Below are 26,208 nucleotides of genomic sequence, written 5' to 3' on the forward strand. Positions count from 1 at the left end.
TATGGATAGTGCAATGTTGCTGTTGCAGCTACAGCCAATAAGGGAGTCAGAGAGACACTAGGCTCTAAAAACAGGAATCTATACCAAGGCTACAGAGATGCGCTTCAGCAAATGTCAAGCTTGCCTTATTTAATGATATTGCTAACTTGTGTTGACTCGTAATTACATATGCAGCATGTCTGTAGCTATATTTGCTCTTTATATTGTTACATTTAGATTTTAAACCTCTTTTGTAATTTATAGCACACATTAGGGGTGAGCAGCATGACCAGACATAACACTATGAGTAATTTTATTTGATGTGGAGCTATATAATCACAAAATATAGCAAAGTATTTATATTATATGTTAAATATAATATGTAAATAAATTTGTTATATATTTATATAAATATGTCAGTGTTATTTTATTATTATTTATATACAATAATAATTATTACTTATATTATTTATACACCTTTTATTTTTATATTTTCAATTTTAGTTTTAATACTTTTTTTGATTAATTTTGTTTAAAAAAATTATTCAGCTTTAACACATTTTTATTTCAGTTTTATACTACGGGGCTGTTAACTGCTTGAATCTGCAGATAATATAACAAATAAATAAATAATGATAGGCCTACTTGGGCTTTGTGTTTAATTTATTAGCGTGTCAATAATAGAAAAAAAAATAATTAACAAATTAATTAAAACGAATGAAATAATAGATAAATCAAATAATATTGACGCACATGCTTTTCTGTCTCTGCAATCTCTCTCTCTCTCTCTCTCTCTCTCTCTCTCTCTCTCTCTCTCTCTCTCTCTCTCTTTCTAATAACTGCATTAATAACTGCATTAGTTTGCTATCAGTGGCTCAAACCTCCGTTACTAGATCTAAAATGACGTTTTGGAATTAGCAACGGAGGCTTGGGATTACATGTGTAAGAAATTACTCCTACACACAATAGCATTTTAATGACAAAAATGTATACGTAGTATAAGCGCAAAATAATTGACTCCGGGCCGTTGAATTATTAGAAAAGTAATGCACGCCCGAGGTGTGGATAACTCCACTTCGCATCGTGACCGCATTACCACCTTGGTAATTATTCTTCTAATAATTCAACGGACCGTCGTCAATTATTCCTTACATAGTTTTAGTCATTTTAGTAGAGTACAACTTCACATGTTGCAATCTCGTAATTGCAGTTAAGACATGGCATGAACTCAGCATTAGCTTGTTGTTTTGGTTCAGGAAGAACTGTAAAAGGTGGCTGCTGTTTGTTTGCGGCGCTTGGTGTCTGTCTACAACTCTTCATAGCCTCATGGAACGCACTAACATGGAACCTGAGACTTCCACAGGAGATATATGAAGACGTCAGATGCAAAAACCTCAAATCTGTCTGACATTTTTCTTTTAAATTAGCATAATTCTTTTTATCAGGCTCCTATGTTTAGGTTCAGTAATTTCACTTTAATGGCAATGAAAAGGTTATTAAAGTCAGTTATTGAAATGCTTTATTTTAAAAAATTTCACTTTAGTGGACCCTAAGTCCATGTGTGCCATGTGTGCCTAAGTCCACCTCTTTGGCCAAGACATAGTAAACAGTTGCAAATTCACTACTGCCATGTCTGTAATGTATTCATGTCCAAGTGCTCCTTTTCCTTGACTGTTCCAAGCTGGTGGAATGACCTGCCTGGACTAACTGGGACTGGTCATAGCACTTGCATATTGTTGCCCTATTGTTGGCTTGATGGCTTCTATTGCTTTCCTCATTTGTAAGTTGCTTTGCATAAAAGCATCTGCTAAATGATTAAAGCTGCCGTCGGCAACATTTTTTTGATCATATTCAGTGTAATCGACACTATAATCCGACAGAACAACATAAATAAGATGGTTTTAGAAAAAACCCCGAGCTTCTAACTCCACCTGGAGCGTGTTATTTGTTTTGCAAAAATCCAGCGCTCCCGCTTCATCAGGTCCAATCAGCGCAGGGGGGTGTGAGATCTGACTGTCAATCACAGGTCGTGCACACGCCACAGATCCCCCCTGACTCGCGCACGTTAATATCACATGCACACGCCACGCCTGAAGTTCGCCTGGAGATTGCATGAAGCGTGATGGCGGAGAGAAAATCTACTAACAAGCTTCCAATTCCTCGGTTATTGCTATCTATGGATAGATTAGCCAGGGCAACCTACCTCCGAGTCCATGGTGTTGATAGATGCTGAAGAGACGGACGCGTTCACAGAAAATCAGGTACACACGCACAGTGACGCACTGACGAGCACGACCTCGATGGGAGGGTGCTCGCTGGTAGTGGGGAGGGGCATGAGAGTTGTAAACATTCAAAATTTTGGCTAATCGACCCAATCTGCCAGACTTGCCGACGGCAGCTTTAAATGTAATGTAATGTAATGCTCACCGGGGACCCAGGTTCGAATGTGACCTGCGGTCGTTTCCCGATCCCACCCCTATCTCTCTCCCTCTTCACTGTCCTTTCTGAATAAAGGAAAAGGCTAAAAAATATAGTAAAAAAAATAAAATAAAAAATAATTAACACATTATAACCATAATGACACAAAATGACAGCACACAATAACAACAACAAACAGAAGGCAAATAGAAGACTTTATACAATAACTACACCATACACTACGCTCAAATACTACACTAGACTACGCTTAAAATATAATAACCTATATACAATATTAAATATGTATTAAAAAATAAATATAAAGTCATGATGTATCGAAAATAAATAAACAATAATAAAAAGTGTACTAAGTTGTTCATTAAGAAGTGCATTAAGTCAATAAATATTAAACTGAGATTAGTCAACCCATTATCATAAAATGTAAATTTCTAGTATAAACTTCTTCTAAACTTCTAAACATCTTGTTTAGTTAAAAATCTCTTGAAACAGGATAAAAACTTGTAATAATTGAAAGCCGGCTCATTTGCACACCGTCATTCATCTTGAAATCATATGATTTGCATCATATTTGCATCTTCTGATTGGTTCTGTGAACTTAGGGGCTTTTGCTGGCAAAGGGAAGTGGCGTTTAGAGGTTTCTTCCAACGAACCAGTATTTCTGAATGGGCTGAGGCTGGGATTTAGCGGGTTTGAAGTGATGATGAATGTATACTACAGTATGTGCAGAGAGCATTCGCTCTATATCGTTGTCTAATTTTTGACGGAGGTGGCATTTAGCCACAAATGTAATTTTTAAAAATATTTAGACCACATCTATTACTGACTGCTATCAGGATGTGAAGAGAGTTTCAACCAGAATAACAAAAAAGGTTTTATGAAAAAAATGCCTACCCTACCTTTAAGGTTACACTATCAATGTGTATGCACTTGATTTCAGCACATACGTCTCTATTTCGCTCTATCATTCGCTCTCAGTATCTGTCTGCATTCTGTCCCTCTCTTCCCCATTTTCAGATTCTTTATTTTAAGTGGAAAGAATCAGACCTCCCAGAGACTTATGCAACCAGCCAACAGCGCAGATGCCTGAAATAACTCCAGCATACCATGACGTATAGATCTCTCAAAGGCATGTGCATGCACAATGCCACGAAATGAACACCAAGACAGGCAATTCATACGTCAACACAACCACATTTTCTCATTTATATCACATGTATGCTCTCATGTGAACATCCACTCATAGACATGCTTATGTATGTCAGTATTATTGGATTTATTGTGCATTTATTGCATATTTTCTCTGAGTAATTTTTACCCACACAGACATACAAATATAAAGGCATACAGGATTTAATCCTGGTGATATATCTCCCAGAGTGTTATGATCCAGTGCAGTGAGTGTCAGCACTGAGTCAATGGCTTGAATATACACACTTCCTATATCTCATTGTTCAGCCTCTCTACTGTCCTCCAGGGCTTTTATTACTCAGTGGAGCATCATGGATAGATTGCTTTAATTAACACTCTCTAAATGCCATCGAAAAGAAACCACTATCTCATACTGCTTGGTATGGCACCTTTCTCTGATCTCTATTACATAATACTAATATTTTACCCACACAACTTCATGATTGTAATAACATAGAGTCAGTACCCTGCTGTGTGCGTGCTTCAACGGAGATGGTGTCAATTCAGTGGTCTAGAAATACCATAATAATCAACCAAAGGCAGGTTTACAGGTCTTACCTTACCAATGAATTGTTTGCCGAAGGAATGAACAATTTTTACAGCATTTACTATTGTTCATTGTTAATTTGTTTGTACATAATGCATAAGCTATAATGCTAAATTAATAAATTCTGTAAAGGTATTGTAAAGCAGTACTAGTATTGATAAAGAATGCAAAAACCTTTGACATGTTTTCTTTTAAAGGGGTGGTATAATGCCCTTTTCACAAGATGTAAAAAAAGTATTTGATATCCCCAGAGTGTGTATGTGAAGTTTTAGCTCAAAATACCCCACAGATATTTTTATATAGCATGTTAAAATTGTCACTTTTTGAGGGTAAGCAAAAAACGCACCGTTTTTGTGTCTGTCCCTTTAAATGTAAATGAGCTGCTGCTCCCAGCACAGAGGGCGGAGCTACAACAGCTTGCACTCACACAGACATGCACTGAAAATTTCAAAAACGTTTAGCCTTTTATGTATGTTTATGTACATTTTAGGGTTTGTGATGACCCTAACCCGGGAGGAAGCTTGTGTAGTCCCTACCAGTCCCAAATATATCCATTTGCTTTGAACTTTGAGCATTGTAACTTTGCAGAAGTTGTTTATGCTCAAACAGCAACATTACTAACTAAAGTTAGAAAAGTGAAATCATAATCAGGCTCCTATGGTTAGGTTCAGTAATTTCACTTTAATGGCAATGAAAAGGTTATTAGTCAGTTGTTGAAATGCCTTATTTTCAAAAGTTTCACTTTAGTCAATTCATTGGTATTTAACAAATTTAACTGTCTTTTGCTGCAAATACCTCTAAGTCAACCTCTTTGGACAGTAAGACATGGTATACAGTTGTAAATCACTAAAGATGCAGCTGGAAACATTGCAAATGATGAAAGCAGAATTAAAAATTTAACAATGAAGAAAATGATCCACACAGTAGGGGGATTTACAGCAGCACAAGGAACATTGTTACTTGCTACTTGCGAAATCCTGTCATTGTCACTGTAACGATTGGACAAAACGTGATAAAAACTTGCAGCTCTGCAATTGAAATCCGGCTCATACGCACACCGTCATTCATCTTGAAATCATATGATTCAATTTGCGTGCTCTGATTGGTTTCTGTGGACTTAGAGGATTTTGCTGACAAAGGGAAGTGATGATTAACAGCTTCTGCCAGGAAACCAGTATTTCTGAATAGGCTGACGCTGGGATTTAGTGGATTTGGAGCAAAAGTATTTGATGAACATATTCGCTCAATATCATTATCTAATTTTTGACGGAGGTGGCGTTTAGCGGCTTTTGCATCTGAACTCTTCGCATAGTGACAAGCTCAGAGAAAATAATCAAAGATGGCTACTTGAAGTATCAATTAAAAGTAGTCAGTATTTTGATGCTTATTGTAGCATGTTAGCTTAGCAACATGCTAACATCCAACTCTCAGCCCTCAACTCTCAGTCTCATGCACTTCCCGTGAGGAACTCTAAGGACAATAAACATTATTGCTGGCAGATAAAACAGTTTACAGTTATCATAAATCTTGGACAGAAAATCAAGAAATAAATCCCTAGTTGAGAAGAGTTTTAGTGTTTCAAAATTACATGATTACATTTTTGCAAAAGCATGCATGCATCTGAGCTTTTTCCTTATGAAATAGCAGATTACAGAAGCTCTGGTGAATCTAGATTCTCCAAAAACCCTCATTCTTAAGTGACAGATACAAGAAGAACTGGAGAGACACCAAACAAGTTGAAAAGTTGGATGGTGAAACAAGAAAGAAATGGAGCGCTCCATGGATGGATGGATAGATAGACAAATAGATAGATATTGTGATTCAGAGTATAATCGAGTTATAGAAGAATGAAGGATTCGTCTACAACTTTTATAAATGATAAATATTATCCCGTTATCCCGGCAGCAAGTCAGGAAGAGTTAGAGAAAAAAGACTGATTAATGGGTGAACATTGTTAAAACGGAAGCAAACAAGCTGAGCGAGAGGCCCAATGATGACACAATGGGATCTTGGTGCATTGCAGACAGCATTACCATGGAAACGGGGTGGGGGAGAGAGAGAGAGAAAGAGCGTGTGTATGAGAGAGAGAGAGAGAAAGAGAGCATCAGAGGCTAGAGGATTAGAAAAGAAGGGATGGGGTCACTGCAGAGCTCCCAGGCTTCCTGTGTACTCAGACGTGGGTGTGTATGGACTGAAGGTGTTGGAAGGCAGAGGAAGGCAGTGGGTGAAGCTAGTACATACTGGGCTGCTGGGGGTTAATATGATAAAGCTGGAGACTAGAGGAGCTTCCTGGTGGAGATTTGTATGGCTGCATCGTCACACTAGTGAGAAAATAAAGCTGCTAAACATGATCCTGTTAGCCAAACTGACAAAAAGGGGAGGAAGGGGAGGTTCAAACCAACCTAAACTGGTCTTATCTTATCTTATCTTAGGCTGGTCTGTTGGCTTGTTTTAGATTGTTTTTGGGCACTTAAGTAGGCTAGCCAGTTTGACCAAGCTGGGAGGTGAGTTAGAGCATTTTAAATCCACTAAGACCAAACTTTCTTAGGTTGGTTTAAGCTGGTCTTTTCAGCAGGGACAGACTAAACAGTTTGAGTGGGCAGTTAAAAATCAGCTCTAATGTACACTGCCAAAAGTTTGTGTTGCGTCCAAGGAGGGCAATTGGCTAGTACTCTCTGTCATTTGTATATATATACTATGTTTGTGTCTGAAGACAAACAGAACAAGTAAGAGTGTAAATCAATGAGTAAACTTGCTGTGAGTCCTAGTGAAAGATGGTACGTGACTGTTTTCTCCCTCAAAGAACCTTACTTGCTCTGTAAAAAAAAATTACATCCCCAAGTAAAAAATTTCAAGTGACCGATAACATCTAAATTTTTCAATTAGTCTGACGTATTATTTCTCATTGAGCCAATGTTAACAGACTATTGCATCAAGAATTTCACTTGGGCCAATTGAAAAATGTAGATGTTATCGGTCACTTGAAATTTTTGATTTGGGAGGGTTAGGAATTTTTTACAGTGTGTTGAGGCTGAAAGGAATAGGTTTGTTCAGGAAAAAATATATGTTTTTCCCTAATACCACTTTAGATTCAAATCTGTATTACCTCAGCCAATCAATCAACATTTTCTCGCAAGTCAAACTTTGTTTTGCCAAACTTGAATAGCTGATAACACTTGACTCCCAGAATTTTTTTGTTCGTGTCCGTGACAAGATGATGACCACCTGGCCCTGAGCCTCTGGACCCACCGGCCATCTGCACAGCCTGACCTTCACTTCCCACACCAGGATACCACAACCTTTCCCTTTATACCTCTACCTGAACACTCTTATCCCCATTCATGTATATGTTTTTGGAAAAAACAAGTGCTTTAATGCATAGTTAAAGCTAGTCAAATAATGTCCGTTGTTACTGTACTGTTCCTTTAAGACCTCTGTTATTGGCAAACACGTGATTGTGTTCTTGCATAACGTTGCGTCTTGCTGTCTATTTTGCATCCCAGACCATGAACGGCATGTTTTTACAATGCTTTGTGAAGTTAAAGATATTCCAACTTTGGAAAACCTCTTGCCTTCTGTTTCATTCCATTGTGCTCCATCCATTTTTTTAATACAATAATTCCCTATTTGAAATGGGCTGCAATAGATTTTAGAACACAGCTAAATACCTGACAGAATTCAGCTTCTGTCAAAAAGCTCCTGTAACTGATTTTTTTTAATTCGTACTGCAGTCACAAACACATAAAGCCAGATGTAACATTCCTTGCTGAATAAATATAGACACAGGAATCCCAGTAAAGATTAATTTGATATATTAAGAATAAACTTAGAGTAAAGCCCAAAGCATATTTCAGCTTTGTAGTAAACATACAGCTGAATGCATAGACTTTCAAAGCTGTCCCAACTGGCACCCTAAACACTCGTGGTCTTCCTATGAGTCGCTTCAATACGGGCTCGGAAAGAGTGCATTTCGAGGACGCATATCGAGATCTACTGCAAAGGGGGGTGCTCGCAAACACCTTTTTTTTTTATTATAAAATGACGGTGGCCAGTATAAGTCCACAAAACTGTAAGTGCATATGCAGTGTGCCATTTGAGACACGGCCAAAGTATACTTCATATGATAGCATGCGCAAACACTGGCAGTCGGCATATGCGCACTAGATAAGTTTCATTCTTCTTCCGTGTCTGCTCTATTTCTCTCCAGAAGTTATGACCAATTCAAATGTCTTTGTCCTAGTTTAAGCTGGAATCTCTAGCGCCCTCACACAAGGGCTCGTCAAAGTGGCCGTCTATTGTTGTTGTGTTTATTTTGTTGTTGTTCATTCTCCTGCGTTTATTTTTCGACTGTGAAAAATAGTTGGGCACCTTATGGACTGCAAAACGTTTCAAAGCGCAGACATGCAAAACCTGATTTCACCAACTGCAACATGTTCCTGGATAAACATCTTTGTTGATCCTAGAACAACATTCCATTCAACCAATCAGATTTAAGGGACAAGTTTACAGTTTATGTCAAGTTTAGGATTAAAACCAGGGTAAGGTCCTGCTACATCAGTGTTATTCACCTATCATTTCCCTCTGATTTTAGGTATTACAGGGTTAGGTTTAGGGGTAGGGACATTTTTGGACAGAATGTTGTTCCAGGATCAATAAAATATGTTGATCAAGGAACGCGACTAACTCGGAATCAGGACGTGCCGCAGGGATACAGAGTATGCACGGTTCAAAAAATCAGGCTGCAGAAATGTCATTCTGATGATGAAATTTACATCACACGCACTTTACGCATTCATTAGCGAACGCATAAAAACTGAAGTATGCTCTAGGCTTGATGTTTGATCAGAGATTCATAAAACTTTAACTGCACAGCAAAGTGCAGAGATGGTTTGCGTTTCACATGATCAGATTCAAGGGTGATTGAAGATATTTATGTGTGGCTTTGAGTTTCAAGGAGGCAGTGGTGGGTTATTGCCTGAGCATGTTGTCTGCTGCTCCACAGTTCCCTTTCCCTCGGCAGAGATATTCCTGACTACAGGCTTAAAAATAGAACCCCCACCCTACCACTCATCCTCTGCACCCTCTGCACCCCATCTCTCTTTCTCTCTATTTACTCTCTTGTTCCCTGTCCCTCGCTGTCATCCACTTCTTATCAGTCACTCTCTCTCATCAGCGATGCTGCTCATCGTCATGGAGATGTGAGGAACAGTGTATAATGTGTTACGGGTGCCTCCTGCTGTGATGAGAGGTCTAATGAGTCTCTCAGGCAGGCGTCAAGAAAACCGACGAGGCACAAAGCCAGTCGAGAAACATATGCATTAAGTCCTGATGGAAAATGCTACAATGTCATTAAATGGACAAATGACCATGGCTGTGCTTGGAATGGAATACTAGCGTAATGCTAACCGCATACTGCCTTGCTGGTTTATAGTATGCAAGTAGGCCTATGCTACATTGTTGGCACATAACACCTTTACTTTTGCATGTTTAATTCAGTGAGTGGCATCCAGTTATCATCATCATCACTTTTTTTTGTAGTTTGTGTAAAAATATAAGATCTTTTCTAGATATGTTTGGAATGGAATACTAGCATACTGCTTTCTGGATTCTGTGAAGTGTATTATACTGTTTACTACTTATTTTTATAAATAGCTTGCAAAATATTATGTAGTAGGTATACAATGAAAAATGTATGCTACACATTCAAACTGTGTGATACATTGTTGTTAGAAAAGAATACCAACAAACTGCATACTGCGCAGAAGAAAACAATTGTACAGTGTATTACATTGTCAATATATTACAATACCAATATACTTTTTACTACATGCTGTGGAAATGTATACTGTTTCATATATTATTTCATGAAAAATAGGACGCAGTAAGCAGTTTTCTGACTGTGTAGCGTTACTATTTGAAAAATGTATTGTCACATAAAACATACAAACATACAGTACAGTGTAAATAAAGAATGTGAAACAGTACATATATCTAGTACATGGAACTCTAGAGGCTGCAGGCTGATAGGTCCTTTACATGCAATCTGCAAGCAGTCACATTACCACATGACGCAAGCTGATTGGCCTCTGCTGATCCTGCAACCAATGGGATTGCTTGCTCAACATTAAAATAGTTTGGTTCAGTGTTTGTTGCAGGCAAGTCCTTCAGCGCGGTATCAGATTTACTCTGGAACCTTCCACCTCCCCCAGCTCCACCTGCCTATAGATCTGCTACTTATTTATGTCTATTCATGCAGCATATCTTACACGCTAAAAGCATTCTATTTGTAAATAACATAAAGCAGTCCTGTCCACGACTTTATCTATTATGCGAAAAACAGCATAGCAAAATCTCTACATGTTGACGCAGTACTGCAACTGCACAGTATATACATCATATGGCCCACCCCTATAATGCATACTACAAAAAAGTGTGAGTAGTGTGGTAATATGCAGTTCTGAACATACCCAATATACCTCGGATGAGCAAATCATCAGTCTACCTATAACTCTCTCAGCAGTCTACCCTTATGAAAAAGCTTCTGTCAAATATTTCCTGTTACATATTTAGTCTGTGAATAAACTGTTTATTTTGTGGAAGCCCCCTAATTAGATTCTCCTTCACAGACCACCCACACACAGATCTTCCTGAAATATCAGCCATTGATTAGTTGTGTCCTGTTGGGCGATAAGGCAGTATTTTTAGCTCGAGTTAATCTAAAATGTCTGTGCCCCATGATATCTGTCTGGAGAGAGCAGGCTGTTGCCACAGATACCAGACAGAAGGATGTGTCTCCAGCACACAAGGCACTTCCCTTTTTTAGACACGCAGTCAGTGGCGTGCATGACAATGTTGATGAGCTTTTTTAGCGTAGCCGCAGGTGGGAACAGGTTTTGTGTGAAGGTGAAAATGGCTTGTTTGTGTGCATCTATGCACATGCGCTTTGATTTAAACAGGTGGATTGCTCTTCAGGCTGCATGTGAGGGTTTGCTGTTGTTCTCGGGAAAGTGTCACGTGGACTTGGATGAATCTTTTTAGCACCTCTTGCCCTCAGCCCCGATTCTGTCAACCCCATCCCTCCCTCACTCTCTCTCTCTGAGCTGCACTGTTTAATATTTCATCAAAGTGTCCCAAAGGACAGACTCTCCCGCTGTTCTGGTATTTACTGGGGATCAGTAGCGAGATACTTCTGGGTGAAACAGGCAGAGTAGGCGTTTGGATACAAGGGAATAGCTGTCGAATGACAAGGACTGAGAAGGGAAGAAACAGACAGGAGATAAAGCCGTATATAGAAAGATAAATGTGTTTTATAAGCATCTTGGAGAAAGATTTTGCCCCTCAACATGTTGCTTTCAGTGCAAAGGAACATTTACAAGGAATAACATGCATAAAGGTTTAGAATAATGTTATTTGGTTCGGTTAGTTGGTTCAGTCAGAGGTCTGTATGTTTGATTGTGAATGGAAGAACGCTTCCTCCACAGAGTAAAAGATTTAAAAAAAAAGTAATTGTGAAATAAAGTTTAAAAGTTAAAATAATATCAGACTGTGAGATATAAAGTTGCAAGTGCAAGAAAAAGCCACAGTGAGTTTTAACTTCACCTTTTGAGATGTAAAGTTGCAATTGCAAGATACAAAGTCAAATAGTGAGATGTAAAGTCACATTTTGAAATTTAAAATCCTAATTTTGAGATAGAAAGTCACAATTACAAGAACCAAAGTCCCAATTGAGATATAAAATCCAATTGTGAGAAATAAAGTTGCATTACAAGATTTGAATTCACAATTGTGAGATTTAAAGTTACATTCTTACCTTTAAGTTGCAATTCCAAGTCAAATTAAAATCGCAGTCATGAGATATAAATTGTGAGATTTTATATAAGATTATGAGGAGCCCCAGACTTCACAGAAAGTTGCATCACAGGGCCCTTGACGACATACCGACAGGGCTAGGTCGAAAGATGTCTTGCTTAGATCTCTATGGGAGCATGTGCCTGTAAAGGTCTTGTGCAGCAGTTACTTTCCCAGGGGATAATTGGCTCAGGAAGCATCTAGAGCCGCAAGGGCCCTTGACGGTGGACTGTACCGAATTTCGAGGCCCTGCGACCTTTTGACCCCTGTATTTTGGACGTCCCACTGGCAACTTATTGAATGGACATTTCACAGGCAGATCATGGACGAGTGTGTTTTTGGGCCAATTAAGTACAAAATGAGGTCAAAGATACCGAACTCTGGACACTGTCCCAGGGGCCTGTGACGAGACATATCTGTCAATTTAAAAGACCCTGTAATTTTTACATTTTCTAAAATTACTTCCGAGGAATTAAACAAACACAATCTGAGCAGCATGACACAGCAACCAATCAATGGTGTGAGTTTAGGGTGGGACTAACTGTTTGGTCAACCAATGGCAGATTATTTAGATTATAACCAAAACCAGGAGTATTTGGGGAACTTGTAAAAATAATTTAGACATACTAGTGGAAATTAATCACTTGCTTCATCTTTAAATGTGGCCATTTATTCTACTACAAACATAGATGCAACACGTCACATACAGTGAATGTACAGTTCCCTTTCACTACCCCAGAGCCAGCCTGTTATTCTTGTTATTCTTATAACATGTTTATATAAGACGACAACATGTAGTTATTATGTTGCACAAAGTAACTGTTCTGAAATGTCACATATAATATTTTCCAAGCATTTGCTTGCCATTATGTCTGTGGTATTTTAGCATCAACTGTCTATCCACATCAGACGTTGTTCATTTTTAAATGAACACCTCAGTGAATTGTGTGCATCTGACTGCGATCTTCTTGCCCGGTGTTCCTGTGGCCCACACTGTTCATGTTCTGTCAGTATTTTTAGAAAGCTGTTCTGGTTCTCTATGTCTCGCACTCGCTCTTGCAGTTATTTTATTTTAAAGACTAGGAGCACCATGACAGTAAGCAAGTGTCTGCTGGGAATGCAATACTTGCAGTTCTGCAGCCTGTCTACATATTCTTCTGCAGAAACGACACTATTGTGATTCATAACAGTTTAGAACACAGAGTCATTGTGTCATTTGCAGTGCAATTGTTCTTTGAAAGAAGTCCTTTATGCTAACCAAGGCTGAATTTATTTGATCAATCTTAAATAACAAACATACATTTTCTTAAATTTTATCCATTACTTCAGTCTTCAGTGTCACATAATCCTTCAGAAATCATTCTAATATGCTGATTTGGTGCTTTAGAAATATGTATTATTTTTATCCATGTTTGGTAACATAATAACTTTCATTAATACATTATTAACAAAGATTATATAATGCTTAACAGATCATTAGTTAATATATTCACACAGCTAGAAATATGGGATAATGTGCTTGTTGATGTTTACTATGTTTACTGAAATTATTAAACATTAGATAATGATCAACAGATATTTAATGTAAATTGATATGCTCACAAATGTCATTAAACTTTCATTTAATATGATCATGCACTTAAAAATCTAATGATCTAATCTTAATATATATATATATATATATAATTAACATGTTATACAATGATTACAATTATTTGTAGATTTTTTTAGAATTGCATGATCATATGAATTTAAAGATTAATTTGTAAGCATATCAATGTACATTAAATAATGATCTGTTAATCATTATGAAATGTTTAATAAGTTCATTAGTAAACATTAACAAGCACAATATCCCATATTTCAAGCTATTTGAATAAATATGAACTAATGGTTCATTAAGCGTTATAATAATGTTTGTTAATGGCTTATTCATGAAAGTTATTATAAAGTGTTACTGTGACAGAATGTTAATTTTGGGTGAACTATCCCTTTAAACACTAACAGTATTCAGAGTATATATCAGAGTGTTAGTTCTTGGCTCATGGTCTTATCGGCTCCTATCTAATCCAGGAGGTAATTATGAAGTCATCACTCTCTGTTGTTGAGATGTCATCTTTTGGCACAGAATAGAGCGGCATGTTTTTCTCTTTATCTCTTTCTTAACATCAGCTGAGCAGCAGCCTATTTGGCGCTCTCTCTTCCTTCCCCTCTCTCACTTTATATGGTGAGGTCAGCAGGTTGGCCGTCAATGCTTGGCTGTAACAGATTGCTGGGTGCACTTGTCTTGTGCATCTTCCAGGTTTGTCAGTCGCCTGCCATCATCTTCCCAGACCTTAGATTTATGAGTACAACAAGGCTATAAGCACACCTTAAGGGAAATGTGCTTTTCACTGCTCCCATAGTGTATGATTGCAGAAATCTTTTATTTAGTGAACATTGATGGATCAACATTTTCTGTGAGAAAATAAATCAAAAAAGCTTTCTTTTTTTATTTATTTTTTTTTTTTTTTTTTTTATCTTATAAAATATATGAGGTGGCACACACTCAGGGAAAAAGGTTCACTAGCATGGGGCATTTGTTGATACAAATGTTTTGCATAATTTGTCAATTCAGTTGTTCAGCAATTCAGTTGTTTGACCCTGAATTGTACAAAAACTGTCTCAATGTGTTTTTCAATCAGAAAGAAGGAAATGAGTGGTTTTATAATTAAGATCAATCAAAAGGAAATTGAAACAGTTAATAATTTTACATATTTAGGTGTTATTTTAGACTCTCATTTGAAATTTGATATGCATGTTAAGAAGCTATGTAGAACAATCAAAACAAATCTGAATTGTTTTTACATGATTAGACCATATATATCCTTAAAAGCAGCCAAGTTATACATGCATGCAATGATTTTTTCACACTTATCTTACTGTGTGACTGTCTGGAGTCAGGTTTCTCAACTGACTATTAAACCTGTTAGATCCTTATATAAACAAACATTAAGAGTCCTGGATAAGAAACCAACCAGATGGCATCACTGTAGCATTTTACAAAAATATAGTTTGCTTAGTTTTGAAAATTTTATAAATTCATCTGTTATTAAAATGTTTTTTAAATGTTTAAATAATCTTGTGCCAAAAGTTATATGCAAATTAATATCAAAACAGAGTAGTAGGGGGATCGCTACAAGAGGTGCAACTACACAGAACTGTATAGCACCACAGAGAAAAACTAAATTTGCACAATCTACATTTACAGTTCAAGGTACATTGTTATGGAACAGCTTGTCAGCTGAATTGAAAATGCAAACACAGTTGAATATTTTTCAAACAAAACTGAAAAAGTGGTTCAAACAAAAGCAGATATGTGAACACTGATGGTTGTACATAGTCTTGGTTGCTTATTTTATTTTACTTCATTTGTTTTGTTTTTTTATTTAGTTTTTTTTAGCCTAACCAGGGACTGGGGCTGCAAATTAGCCTTTGGCTAGAAGCTTATATGTAGAGCATCGGCTGCATGAAATTGTAGCAATGTTATACTGCATTGTCCCTGCTAAATAAACTGATAAATAAAAATAAATAATACGTAAGTTAATACTCATTCAAAAAAATCACTTCAGCAGAGTTTGTATTATTTTCTGTTTATTTTGATAAATAAAATATATATATATTTTTTTTATAATAAATATACTGTTATTAAAATATGTCTTTTTAAAAATACAGAAAAAAATATTTTCAAAGATTTGAAGGAGATCTCATAATAATTTAATGTGGCTATACTTTGGGTTAGGGTTAGAATAAATTATATTTTATGATATGATCAATATCATATTTATCATATCAATTTTAGCCCTGATTTTCACTCGCTGACAGTTTTGTCTTTTACCGCCAAATTCACATGAGTGACAATAAGGGCTTGACAATAATTTTTTGTTCACCAGCTAAAATGGCTTGTGGTTTTCCAAATTTAGCCACTCAGCATTTTCACTGGCCAAAATTTTAACATCGATACCATGGGGGAAAAACTGCCATATTAGTATTTTTAATATTATCTCCTAATTTGGCAGCAGGTATTAGGCTGCTGTCACTTTAAGAATTGATGCACAGGTCCATTATTTGGTTGCACATGCGTTTTCTTTCTCAACTGTTTACGTTCACTTAAAACATAACTGACTGTGTTTACGTGAATACCGGCCAATATATTATTTTGTGTGTATTTGACTGTTGAAGCGCAATAAGCAGCGAAAAACCTCTATTTAATACTGAGAGGTGGCTTTATGTGCTGCGCGCTTTGGGTGTGAGCTGAAAATCTGCGGGAATGAGTACAATTATGCTCAATACGCACAATCCCACGCCAAATTCAAGCACTGTAACACCAAAAACATTTTGGCCGTGGTGAAAATGTGTATTGTGTATGATCAAAAATGTATCTCAGATGCCCGTGAAATATTTAGCATGCTAAATATCTGGACCTGTCTGGGACTCAAGAGTGCTGCAGTGTGAAATGCGTTTTGACTGGAAATTACATCAGCGACGACCTACAGCCAATGAGAGATAAAGATACAGGGCAAAGGAAAGTTCAGGGGGAGGAGTCACAAAACACAGCAAGCATTGCTTCTGCAAGCAACTATTCTGTCCTTCATATTCTTGTCTCTTTTTCTTTTTCACTGCATAATCGGCACACACAGACAACTTTTATCACAAGCTTCTTGCATGCATCATTTTAACAAGAAATACAGTCTCACGTGAGAACTCCTGTCTCACTCGTGATCGTACGTTATTTGCTTTATCAATCCTTACGTGTGTTTGGTTGTGTGAAATGTGGTTTGTAGACCAGACAGTGTTGTCAGCGATTCTTCTTATTAAATGTGTAATGTTTGACCCCCTGTCACTGATCCATCATGTAAAATGCAGACCACAGCAACTAAATGGCACCCGAGACAGTCGTCAGTGTGAGATGAACAGCAATCCAATGACTTTGAAAATCATGCAGTGTGTACTCGGCATAAGGTGGACACCCAACTTAATAAATGATATTGATCATTTAAATCTAACCACGTCAACAAAAGGAAAAATCAGCCAGCTATTTATTATCATGTCAATAATACCTTTAACACCAACAGTAGATCAACTTTTCTATGTGCATAGAGAAATGCAACTGTTTAGGAGAGTGCTGATGTGAGTTTTGCCATCTAGAAGTTTAATAAAATCAAATGCGCCTTTAGCCCCGTTGTAACCCTATATTCTGGCCAAGAACTATCCACTTTGACATGTAAACTTGTTACTAAGTTTCTCAAATAAAACTGAATATGTTTGGAAGATTTGTAGTCAAGAACTTGGTAAATAGCTCTCATAATATCAACCCGCTGTAAACACGATTTTCTGAGTGGGCTGATAGGAGATTGCGATCACAAGCGCTTCCCAGTTTTGTGTGCAATATGCATCAGATGGTTTTGCTTTTTTGTCCTTTTTGGAGCTCAACAGCATGGGGTTTACCCAACGCTATCTCACGACCAATTCGTACGAATTCGTACGAATGATAAAAAGTTGGCTAATTCGTACTAATTCGTACGACCTCACTCGTACGAATTTGTACGATTTGTCTAAACCCACGTGATGGGTAGGTTTAGGGGCGGGGTCAGGGGTAGGTCATTCGTATGAATTCATACGAATTGGCCAATTCGTAAAATATGTACGATTTTGCAAAAATCGTACTAATTCGTACGAGTCAGGTCGTATGAATTCGTACGAATAAGCCACTTTGTAGAATTTGTACGTTTTCCCGTGAGATCGGGCTGGTTTACCACTGTGTGCTTGCTAATGGATGCAGCACTTTATAACTCCTTGGTGACTTCGAGACGGTAGCCTCTGGGCTCATGAAACATGAGAGTTTTAATTTTGGAAGTTATAATTTGGCATTGCTTATTTTCACCTACTGTGTTTTCAAGCCCTGTTACAAATTTAAACCACCACTTTCTTCTTGTTTTACTGTTCTGATTTCCATATTTGGTGTTTGAGAACAAAAGCAAAAGCATTTGAGTTGTCAAGCTCTTCTGCTATGCCTGGATTGATTGCTTGTCAGAAAAGTATGTCAGCTAAATGCAGCAGTTGTAAACAGCTGGAAGTCATGCAGAGTAAGGGTACAGATGAGTTTACATTAGTAGCCGAGGAAATGACTCCTGGTATGAAATATGACTGGACTATATAAGCTCAGCTTTCATTTTCATAAACACTTTAGCAGTTCATGCTGTGTTTTTACATGGCATTACATTTGAGGAGTTTATATCAGTGCCACTTTCCATTACACGTCAATGTCCTGTGACTTTTTTTGAACTATTAAAGATATCAAGGTCTTGACCTTCCTCACTGTCTTGTAATCATACAATGTAATAATTTTGATATAATTGACTGCAATAATATTCAATCAGTTGTATTAAAAAATATATTTGTAAACTAATAACTTAAACTAACAACTTGTGTCCCACATTCTGCAAGCTACCCGGTTACAATATTATTTCCTTCATTACAAAAATGTGACATTGCTTAAATTGTTGCACCATTATTTAACATCATTTAGACCCTTTCTAGAGTGTCACATGAAGAAAAGTAAATAATATGTTACTGTTGTGTTGTTTTAGTATATTTGAGATACTATTATAGTTTTTTAATTAATATTTAGAAAAAAAAATTGTTTTATATTTTCTGTTTTAATTTTAATTTTAGTTAGTGTCTTTTGTTGTGTCTTTTTGTCAATTTATTTTATTTCAATCATGACAACTCTTGCCCAGACAGCAATATAGTGTTGGCCCAGATCCGGCCCACATCTGGGCTGTGTGAAATCCACGTGTACCAAATGTGTGCCGGATCTGGGCCGACTATCTGCTACACTGCTGCTGCTGCAGAGCAAGTATGGACTTGCTACTGCTAATAGATACACATACATGCTGTGTGAGTGTGTGTGTGTGTGTGTGTGTGTGTGTGTGTGTGTGTGTGTGTGTGTGTGTGTGTGTGTGTGTGTGTGTGTGTGTGTGTGTGTGTGTGTGTGTGTGTGTGTGTGTGTGTGTGTGTGTGTGTGTGTGTGTGTGTGTGTGTGTGTGTGTGTGTGGTCTATTCATGGAAAGTGTCACATTATGCATGTTTTTTTGTGTAGATGGTGGAACAAAGAAGCTACGCAGCACCATCCGGCGGAGCACAGAGACGGGTATCGCTGTGGAGATGAGGAACCGTGTCACACGGCAGGGCAGTAAAGAATCAACAGATGGCAGCACCAACAGCAACAGCTCTGATGGAACGTGAGTGACATGGTGTCTCATTGTATTTGTATTTTTCTTTTATTTATTTATTAATCACTATTTAAACAACAGTCCGTTGACACAGACTCCTCATCACAGACATTTAACCTGGAGATCACAAATCACTGCATCCAAATGCATTTATATCTGAGTGAATCTCACAAAAACAATATGAAAAGAAAATATTTTACATAAAATAGTATTGTACAATTTTAATAATATAAAATTTTATTTCACTTTACGTTAATGACATTTTGATGATGAAATGTGCTTTATTGTCATGAAAATAATTCAAATGTGGTGTAATATGATTAGAGCTGCAACAATTGATAAAATTGGTAAATAATGTGTAATAACTATTTTGTTTTTTAAATAATGGATTACATTTTTAATTACTTTAATAATTACCAAATATAAAAAATAAAAATCATCTGATTAATTGATTAATAAATAAAATCAACATATCAGTCAGTTATCAAAATAATTGTTAGTTGCTGCTCTAAATATGATCAAATCTTGACACATTAAATCACATTAAATGATGAAGTAGTTGGTTTCTCAGTACTATGTATTGCATTGTTTGGAAACAACCCAGTTTTGTATTGATGAGTTTGATAGATCACACATTTCACACATCTCAACGGGTGTATTTTAGGTTCATCTTCCCCACCACTCGCCTGGGCCCTGAGAGCCAGTTCAGTGACTTCCTGGATGGCCTTGGTCCCGCACAGATAGTGGGACGTCAGACATTAGCCACACCGCCAATGGGTAAGACACCTGCATGCTGGGTAGTATACACTGAATACAGCAATTCAAATTTTGTTTAAAAAAAAAAGCAGTTTATGCTAATATCATATTAAACCGTCTTGACTCTTGACAGTCCAATCAATTAATGTGTCAAGAGTTATTGTGGCAAAACGTTAGCTTTATTCGTCACACTGGATATGGAAGGTCAAGTCGAGTATATTGCAATGTGTCTTTCATGCTGTGTACTTCACCAGGGCATTTTGTATGTACAATACATTTTCATACTGAGCATATTAGTATACATAGTATATACAGTAGAAATGGTACTATGCTATCCTTTAGCATTCTGTGGAACTAAGCTGATTGTCAATGAATTTGTCTGCAAATTGACGCAGATCTGATAAATGCCAATCTTTGCAGGAGCCCATGTTGACTGGACTGGAGTTACTGGCTTGTTAGATTTAATAATAGCCTTTGTATCTAATTTCTGTTTCAAATCAAATATCAAGGCAGAAACTCTCAGGAATGGAGGTTATATGTTATTCTTTGTCTCCACCTGCTGTTGAATTATCCAATTGCAAGATTTCTGCACAGAAATGAAAGTTTTGATCATAAGCCATATGGTTTTCTCTGTAGGTGATGTTTACATTGGTGTGATGGATAGAGGGGGTCAGTTAGAGGTTGAGATCACGCAGGCCCGAGGTCTGACCCCTAAACCAGGCTCAAAGACCATTTCAGGTAACCCACGATTAAAAATAACTGTGTTGAATCATTTTATCCACATGATTTGTTTGGTAAGGCCATAGAACACTGTTTTATAATTGGATGATTCCTTTTCTATCAGCAACATATATAAAGGTTTATGTTCTGGAGAATGGAATGTGTCTCGCTAAGAAGAAAACCAAAGTGGTGAAGAAAACCCTGGATCCAACCTTCCAGCAATCCCTGATGTTTGACGAGAGCCCGCAGGGGAAAGTGCTACAGGTATTACACTCCAGCTATCCTTCACAAACGCATTCTTCAGAAAACAGCATATAACATCTAAATATCCAGCGGTCCCAAAAAAAGCATTTAATGGAATAAAAAGTTTTTTAAAAGTCTTGCATTCTTGAATTTGTTGATGGAAAGACAGGAGACGCTGTTTAAAGTTCAAGGGGCTTATTTTGTGTTTTTACACTTCATATTCTGTACAGTCTATGCAGTATTATTATTATTATTATTTATATTGAATATCATCAGTGGCTAACCAAATTACATGTAATATATCAATTAATATTCATAATCATAGCAATGTCATAATTAATAATTATATTATTTATTTTTATATTTTATATATTCTAATTAAGTCTAATTACTATTTACACAGAATGTAGTGTAATTTATTTGGTGTTAAAACTTTGATATTTAATATAATTTTTTTTTTTGGTAAGAAATATTATTAAATTATTTTTAATATTTGCAATAAAATGCTTAGATTTGGGCATTTCTTTTAAATACATGCACCATTCAAACATTTGGGGTCAGTAAGATTGTTTTATGCTTTTGAAAGACATGTTTTATGTTCAACAATGCTGCATTTATTTGATAAAAATAGAGTAAATATTATTATATTTTAAACAATAGATGTCTATTTTGAATACATTTTAAAATGTAATTTTTTCCTGTGATGAAAAAAGCTGAATTTTCAGCAGCCATTACTCCAGTCTTCAGAAATCATTCTAATATGTTGATTTGGTGCTCAAGAAACATTTCTTATTATTACCAATTTTGGAAAGTTATGCTGCTTAATTGTATAGAAACCATGATAGGTTTTTTTTATTCTTTGATTAATAGAAAGTTAAAAGAAACAGCATTTATTTGAAACAAATAGTTTGTAACGTTATAAATGTTACTTTTGATTAATTTAATGCATCCTTGCTGAATAAAAAAGTATTAATTTCTTTCAAAAATCTTACTGACTTTAAACTATAAACTAAATATATATATATATATATATATATATATATATATAATGTATATAATATGTTCACAATTAAGACAAAAAGTACATTAAGACATTTAAATTTTTCAAGCATCTCTTAAGCATCCAGAGCATAAGACACACTTAAAAATTTATAAATGTCATTACATAAGAAACTTTCACACCACGTGCAAAAATTGGGGCCGCTGCATACTAAATGTGTCCATTTATCCTCTCCAGGTGATCGTGTGGGGAGATTACGGCCGCATGGACAGCAAGTGTTTCATGGGAATGGCTCAGATCCTCCTGGATGATCTCGATCTGTCATCAATGGTGGGCGGCTGGTACAAGCTCTTCCCCACCTCCTCTCTGGCGGACCCCAGCATCGGCCCTCTGACACGCCGACTCTCCCAGTCCTCACTCGAGAGCGCCACCAGCCCCTCGTGCACCTAGACACACCCACGTCCCCATCTTAATATGCCTGTGTTCTCTATCTCTACGTGTGTATCTTCGTTCAATATACCCCGCCACCGACCCCAAAAGCATGAACACACACTCTGATAGATACGGCCAACTCGCCCGGGGCTGGAACGCTCCTCTTTACCGACACAGATTTTAAGAGTTGGATACAAATCAGGCATGACACATTTAACACATACACAGATGGATATGGATGTAACCAGCAACATGCGGTTGTGGGGGCGTCCGGAATCAGTCATGGCTAGTTACATGCAGATCCATTGTTCGCAGGTCAATCAATAGGGGCATTTAATAAAACTGCTGAGAAATGTTCCTGACAATGTAGCATTTGTGTTGACGTCATGTCACACAGGGAGCAGAATGGGTTCTAGCAGTTCCAGATCCTCAAGGGTCAATCATTTCTCTATGCCAAACCCGAAGTTTTATTTTTTAAAAACCAAAGCAATTCTTATTATCTGTAGTGTTATATTATAGAGTATGGATATGTAGCAGAGTCAATGACTTAGATGAGATGCAAAAAAAACTAAGACGTGTTAGAAAAACTCACTAGACTACATACACAATTAAACTTAAAGGGCAGGGCTTTACTCCACAGGTCAGGTTATATATTAGAAATGCACACAATTCATGTCGCATAAAGTAGCGTTTTCTTTTTCTTTTTTTCGGAGAGCTCAATAAATAAATATATAGATCGATATTTGTGTTTATGTATTAATCGACTGCATTCTGCACGTTAACTCGCAACCCTTGTTCAGCAAAATATGTAAAGTGCTATTTAAGCTTGCCTTTAAAATGATGTAGACTTATAGATGGTAGGTTATTTATTTTGCTAATGTTTTAATCTCACTTTTTGTCTGAACAACGCAATCTGCACCGAGCTGCAGACGTAGTCAGAGGGAATCGAAACCCTCTGAAGGAGAACCAACTGTCCTGTTAAACCAGCAACCCTCATACACAGCTGCTGCATTGTGGGATATGCCGAACGTTGTCCTCTGGCAAGCAAGAAAACTTTTCTTGTAGCAAGTAGCGAAGATTTCTGGAAAGCTGGAGCCGCGTTATACTTTACCGCCTCAAGTAGTTTTGGGTTTCGTTCTACCAGCATATGGATCTGAACTGTTAAAGGTCTTTTCCGTTTCCTGTTACACTCAGGAGGTCACGCTGAACAAAAACCAAGTACACGACTATATGAGGACTGGTGATGGAGTCGCTCGCTCGACAGGATCTTGAAGCCCAGAACAAACGGTATTCTGTAAACTCCTGGACACTTTTGTTTTTCTCTATGAACTTTGCCATTGTGGCTATTCCTGTCCAATCAGCAGTCCTCTTTAGCTGGGTGGCTCTAGATGGCTTCTTCAGTCAGTCGTTGGTGTTACGGAGACATTTGGAAGGAAAACAGCACTGTAGGTAAAATACAAAGTGTTCATCACACTCCTGTCAGCCTCCTCTGCACATCTAGATTTGTTTTCATAGTTCTTCTGAATATATCAGATCGGTTCCTTATATATCATAGGATCTCTGTACCAGTACATCAGATTTCAGTCGCATCTTCTGCAGAGATGTAACACTTATAAAATTATTAATATGTGACAGTATCGATAAGAACCAGAAAAATTATTCATTTCTAAGTTCCCAAATGGATCATTAGCCAAATCATTAAAGACGCTTCTATAATTCAGTCTGTTCAAAGCCTAAATGTTGTTTGATTTTCTGGTTTGCATCATGATATGCATGATCTAAAGGCAGACTATGAGATCAGCAAACCGTTTCATCCGATTTATCATTTTGAATCGTTTGAAGTATTTTAGTATTTTGCTTTGCTGTACAGCCGTCTCTACTGCAACTTTGATACAATACTTTGCTCTTTCTTATTATCATCATAAGTTGTAAATGTAGTACATTCAAGTTGAAACTATTTTACCCATGCCAGTCACGACTGATTTGACATTTTAGAATATTTTACTTTCCAGCCCGTCGTTGTTCTTCAAGCTCAAAAGTTTTGCCTTTAAACATACAAAATGAGTCTCTGCTAATTCTCACATGCATTTCTTGCTTCTTATGTATTTGCACAAGTTTGATTGTGTTGCACATTTCTCTTTTCCACTAACAGACACATGTCTGTACATTAAATTAGGTACTAACTAAAGATGAAATTAAATTGTTTTACTGTACTAAAAACAAATTGTATTTGCAGCTGAATGTTTGTCCTTGGTAAACACTATGAAATGACTATTAGATATTGATATTTTTTCTATGTGATTTTACGTACATTGGAATATGGGATTATATGTGTCCCTTTACTGTACAATGAAGTAGTTACAAATCTTGCATTTTTGCAAAATGAAGAGTCTGAATGCATGAATATTTGTACTGTACTGCTCTATTTTTTCAGGTGTAGTGGATGGATATAGTTTGTTGCAATCCATAGCTAAACCAAATGCAACATCGACAAAAAAACTAAAAAAAAATCTAGATTTGCCGCTTCAAACTTACTGTGGTTTGGATGCGTTTCGATATTTTAACATGGAATGGGAACGATCAGATCTGTTTTGTTCTGACAGTAAAAGGATACAGTTATCAAATGCTTCTGTGGTTTGTTGATAATCTATAAATACAAATCTTTGAGTATATGATGTTGTAACTTCTGAATAAGATGCCACTAGCATCTGGTTCGTTTAAACGCTTGGTGTTGTATCAGAGTACTTGATACTTTTATATGCGAGACCACTTCATTCTTTTCAGTTCATTTACATGGCAAATTATTTTATTTATTTTTTGATTATTTTTTTTTTGTGGCAGTTTTATGGCATACACAGTTTATATGTGTGTGTAAGTAGGTGACACCAACCTGACTGGTGAATGATCTTAATACACTGAATACAGATCAATATCAATATCAATATCAATGTTATGTTATGTTATGTTATGTTATGTTATGTTATGTTATGTTATGTTATGTTATGTTATGTTATGTTACAGTATGTTATGTTATGTTATGTTATGTTATGTTATGTTATGTTCAACAATCATAGCCGATACAGTTGGAGGTCTACCTGGTATTCATGCTTACATTTCTTATTTGCATTCAGAAATATACAGTAGATTGTAAAACTGAGAATGATGTGTGACTTTGAACATTTTTATGAAATGTTGCTTCGTCAGGTACTGTATGATGTACATAAATGATATAAATGTTGAGAGATTGCTTTAATTTCCAAAAGGAATGTAATCTCCCTTTACAACTATCTGGGCCATTTAAAACCTTGTGAAGTCTTTTTATGAAACCCTGTTTTTTGTCCGTTTGTGAACAAATATAAGGATTATTGAGGCTATAATTATCTTATTTTTGTAAAATTAATTATTTTAAAGGGTGGTCTGCTGGATAAAAGGTGATGGCTTGTTTATTGCCTTACTTGTGAGTTATTATTATAAGGCTTAGATGTGTTACTGAAAGCCTTGGGTGTTTTGCTTCGATATCACTATACTAAAGTATCTCTAACTTGAATGTACATATTATATATTTAATTTCATTGTATTGCAGGTTTTATTTGTTTTACAGTGTCTGAATGACACAGTGCATCAATGACACATCATTTCCCGGTATGTGTTGATGTTTAAAGGCTTACATGAGCACAAGAACCCGGGGGCCTCTTTTATAAAATGTTGCATAGAAACCGTCCTACATTTGATCTTATGATAATTTCTCAAATCTACGTGTGATTCAGAGAACGAACGTACGC

The 26,208-nt window shown here is 36.6% G+C and overlaps 1 protein-coding gene across 1 annotated transcript in view; it reads left to right on the plus strand.

Annotated features, from left to right (window-relative positions):
• The window catches only part of rims3 (regulating synaptic membrane exocytosis 3), a 72,826-nt gene extending 47,773 nt beyond the window's left edge, over positions 1-25,053 (plus strand). The window contains exons 3-7 of the mRNA XM_082186382.1: positions 19,143-19,284; positions 19,940-20,052; positions 20,668-20,769; positions 20,876-21,015; positions 22,232-25,053. Of these exons, the coding sequence (XP_082042508.1) occupies positions 19,143-19,284; positions 19,940-20,052; positions 20,668-20,769; positions 20,876-21,015; positions 22,232-22,444 (710 nt within the window). The 3' untranslated portion in view covers positions 22,445-25,053. The remainder of the gene's footprint in view (positions 1-19,142; positions 19,285-19,939; positions 20,053-20,667; positions 20,770-20,875; positions 21,016-22,231) is intronic.
• The last annotated feature ends 1,155 nt before the right edge of the window (positions 25,054-26,208 follow it).

This window comes from Leuciscus leuciscus (genome assembly GCF_965113295.1).
Source record: "Leuciscus leuciscus genome assembly, chromosome: 12".
NCBI lineage: Eukaryota > Metazoa > Chordata > Actinopteri > Cypriniformes > Leuciscidae > Leuciscus > Leuciscus leuciscus.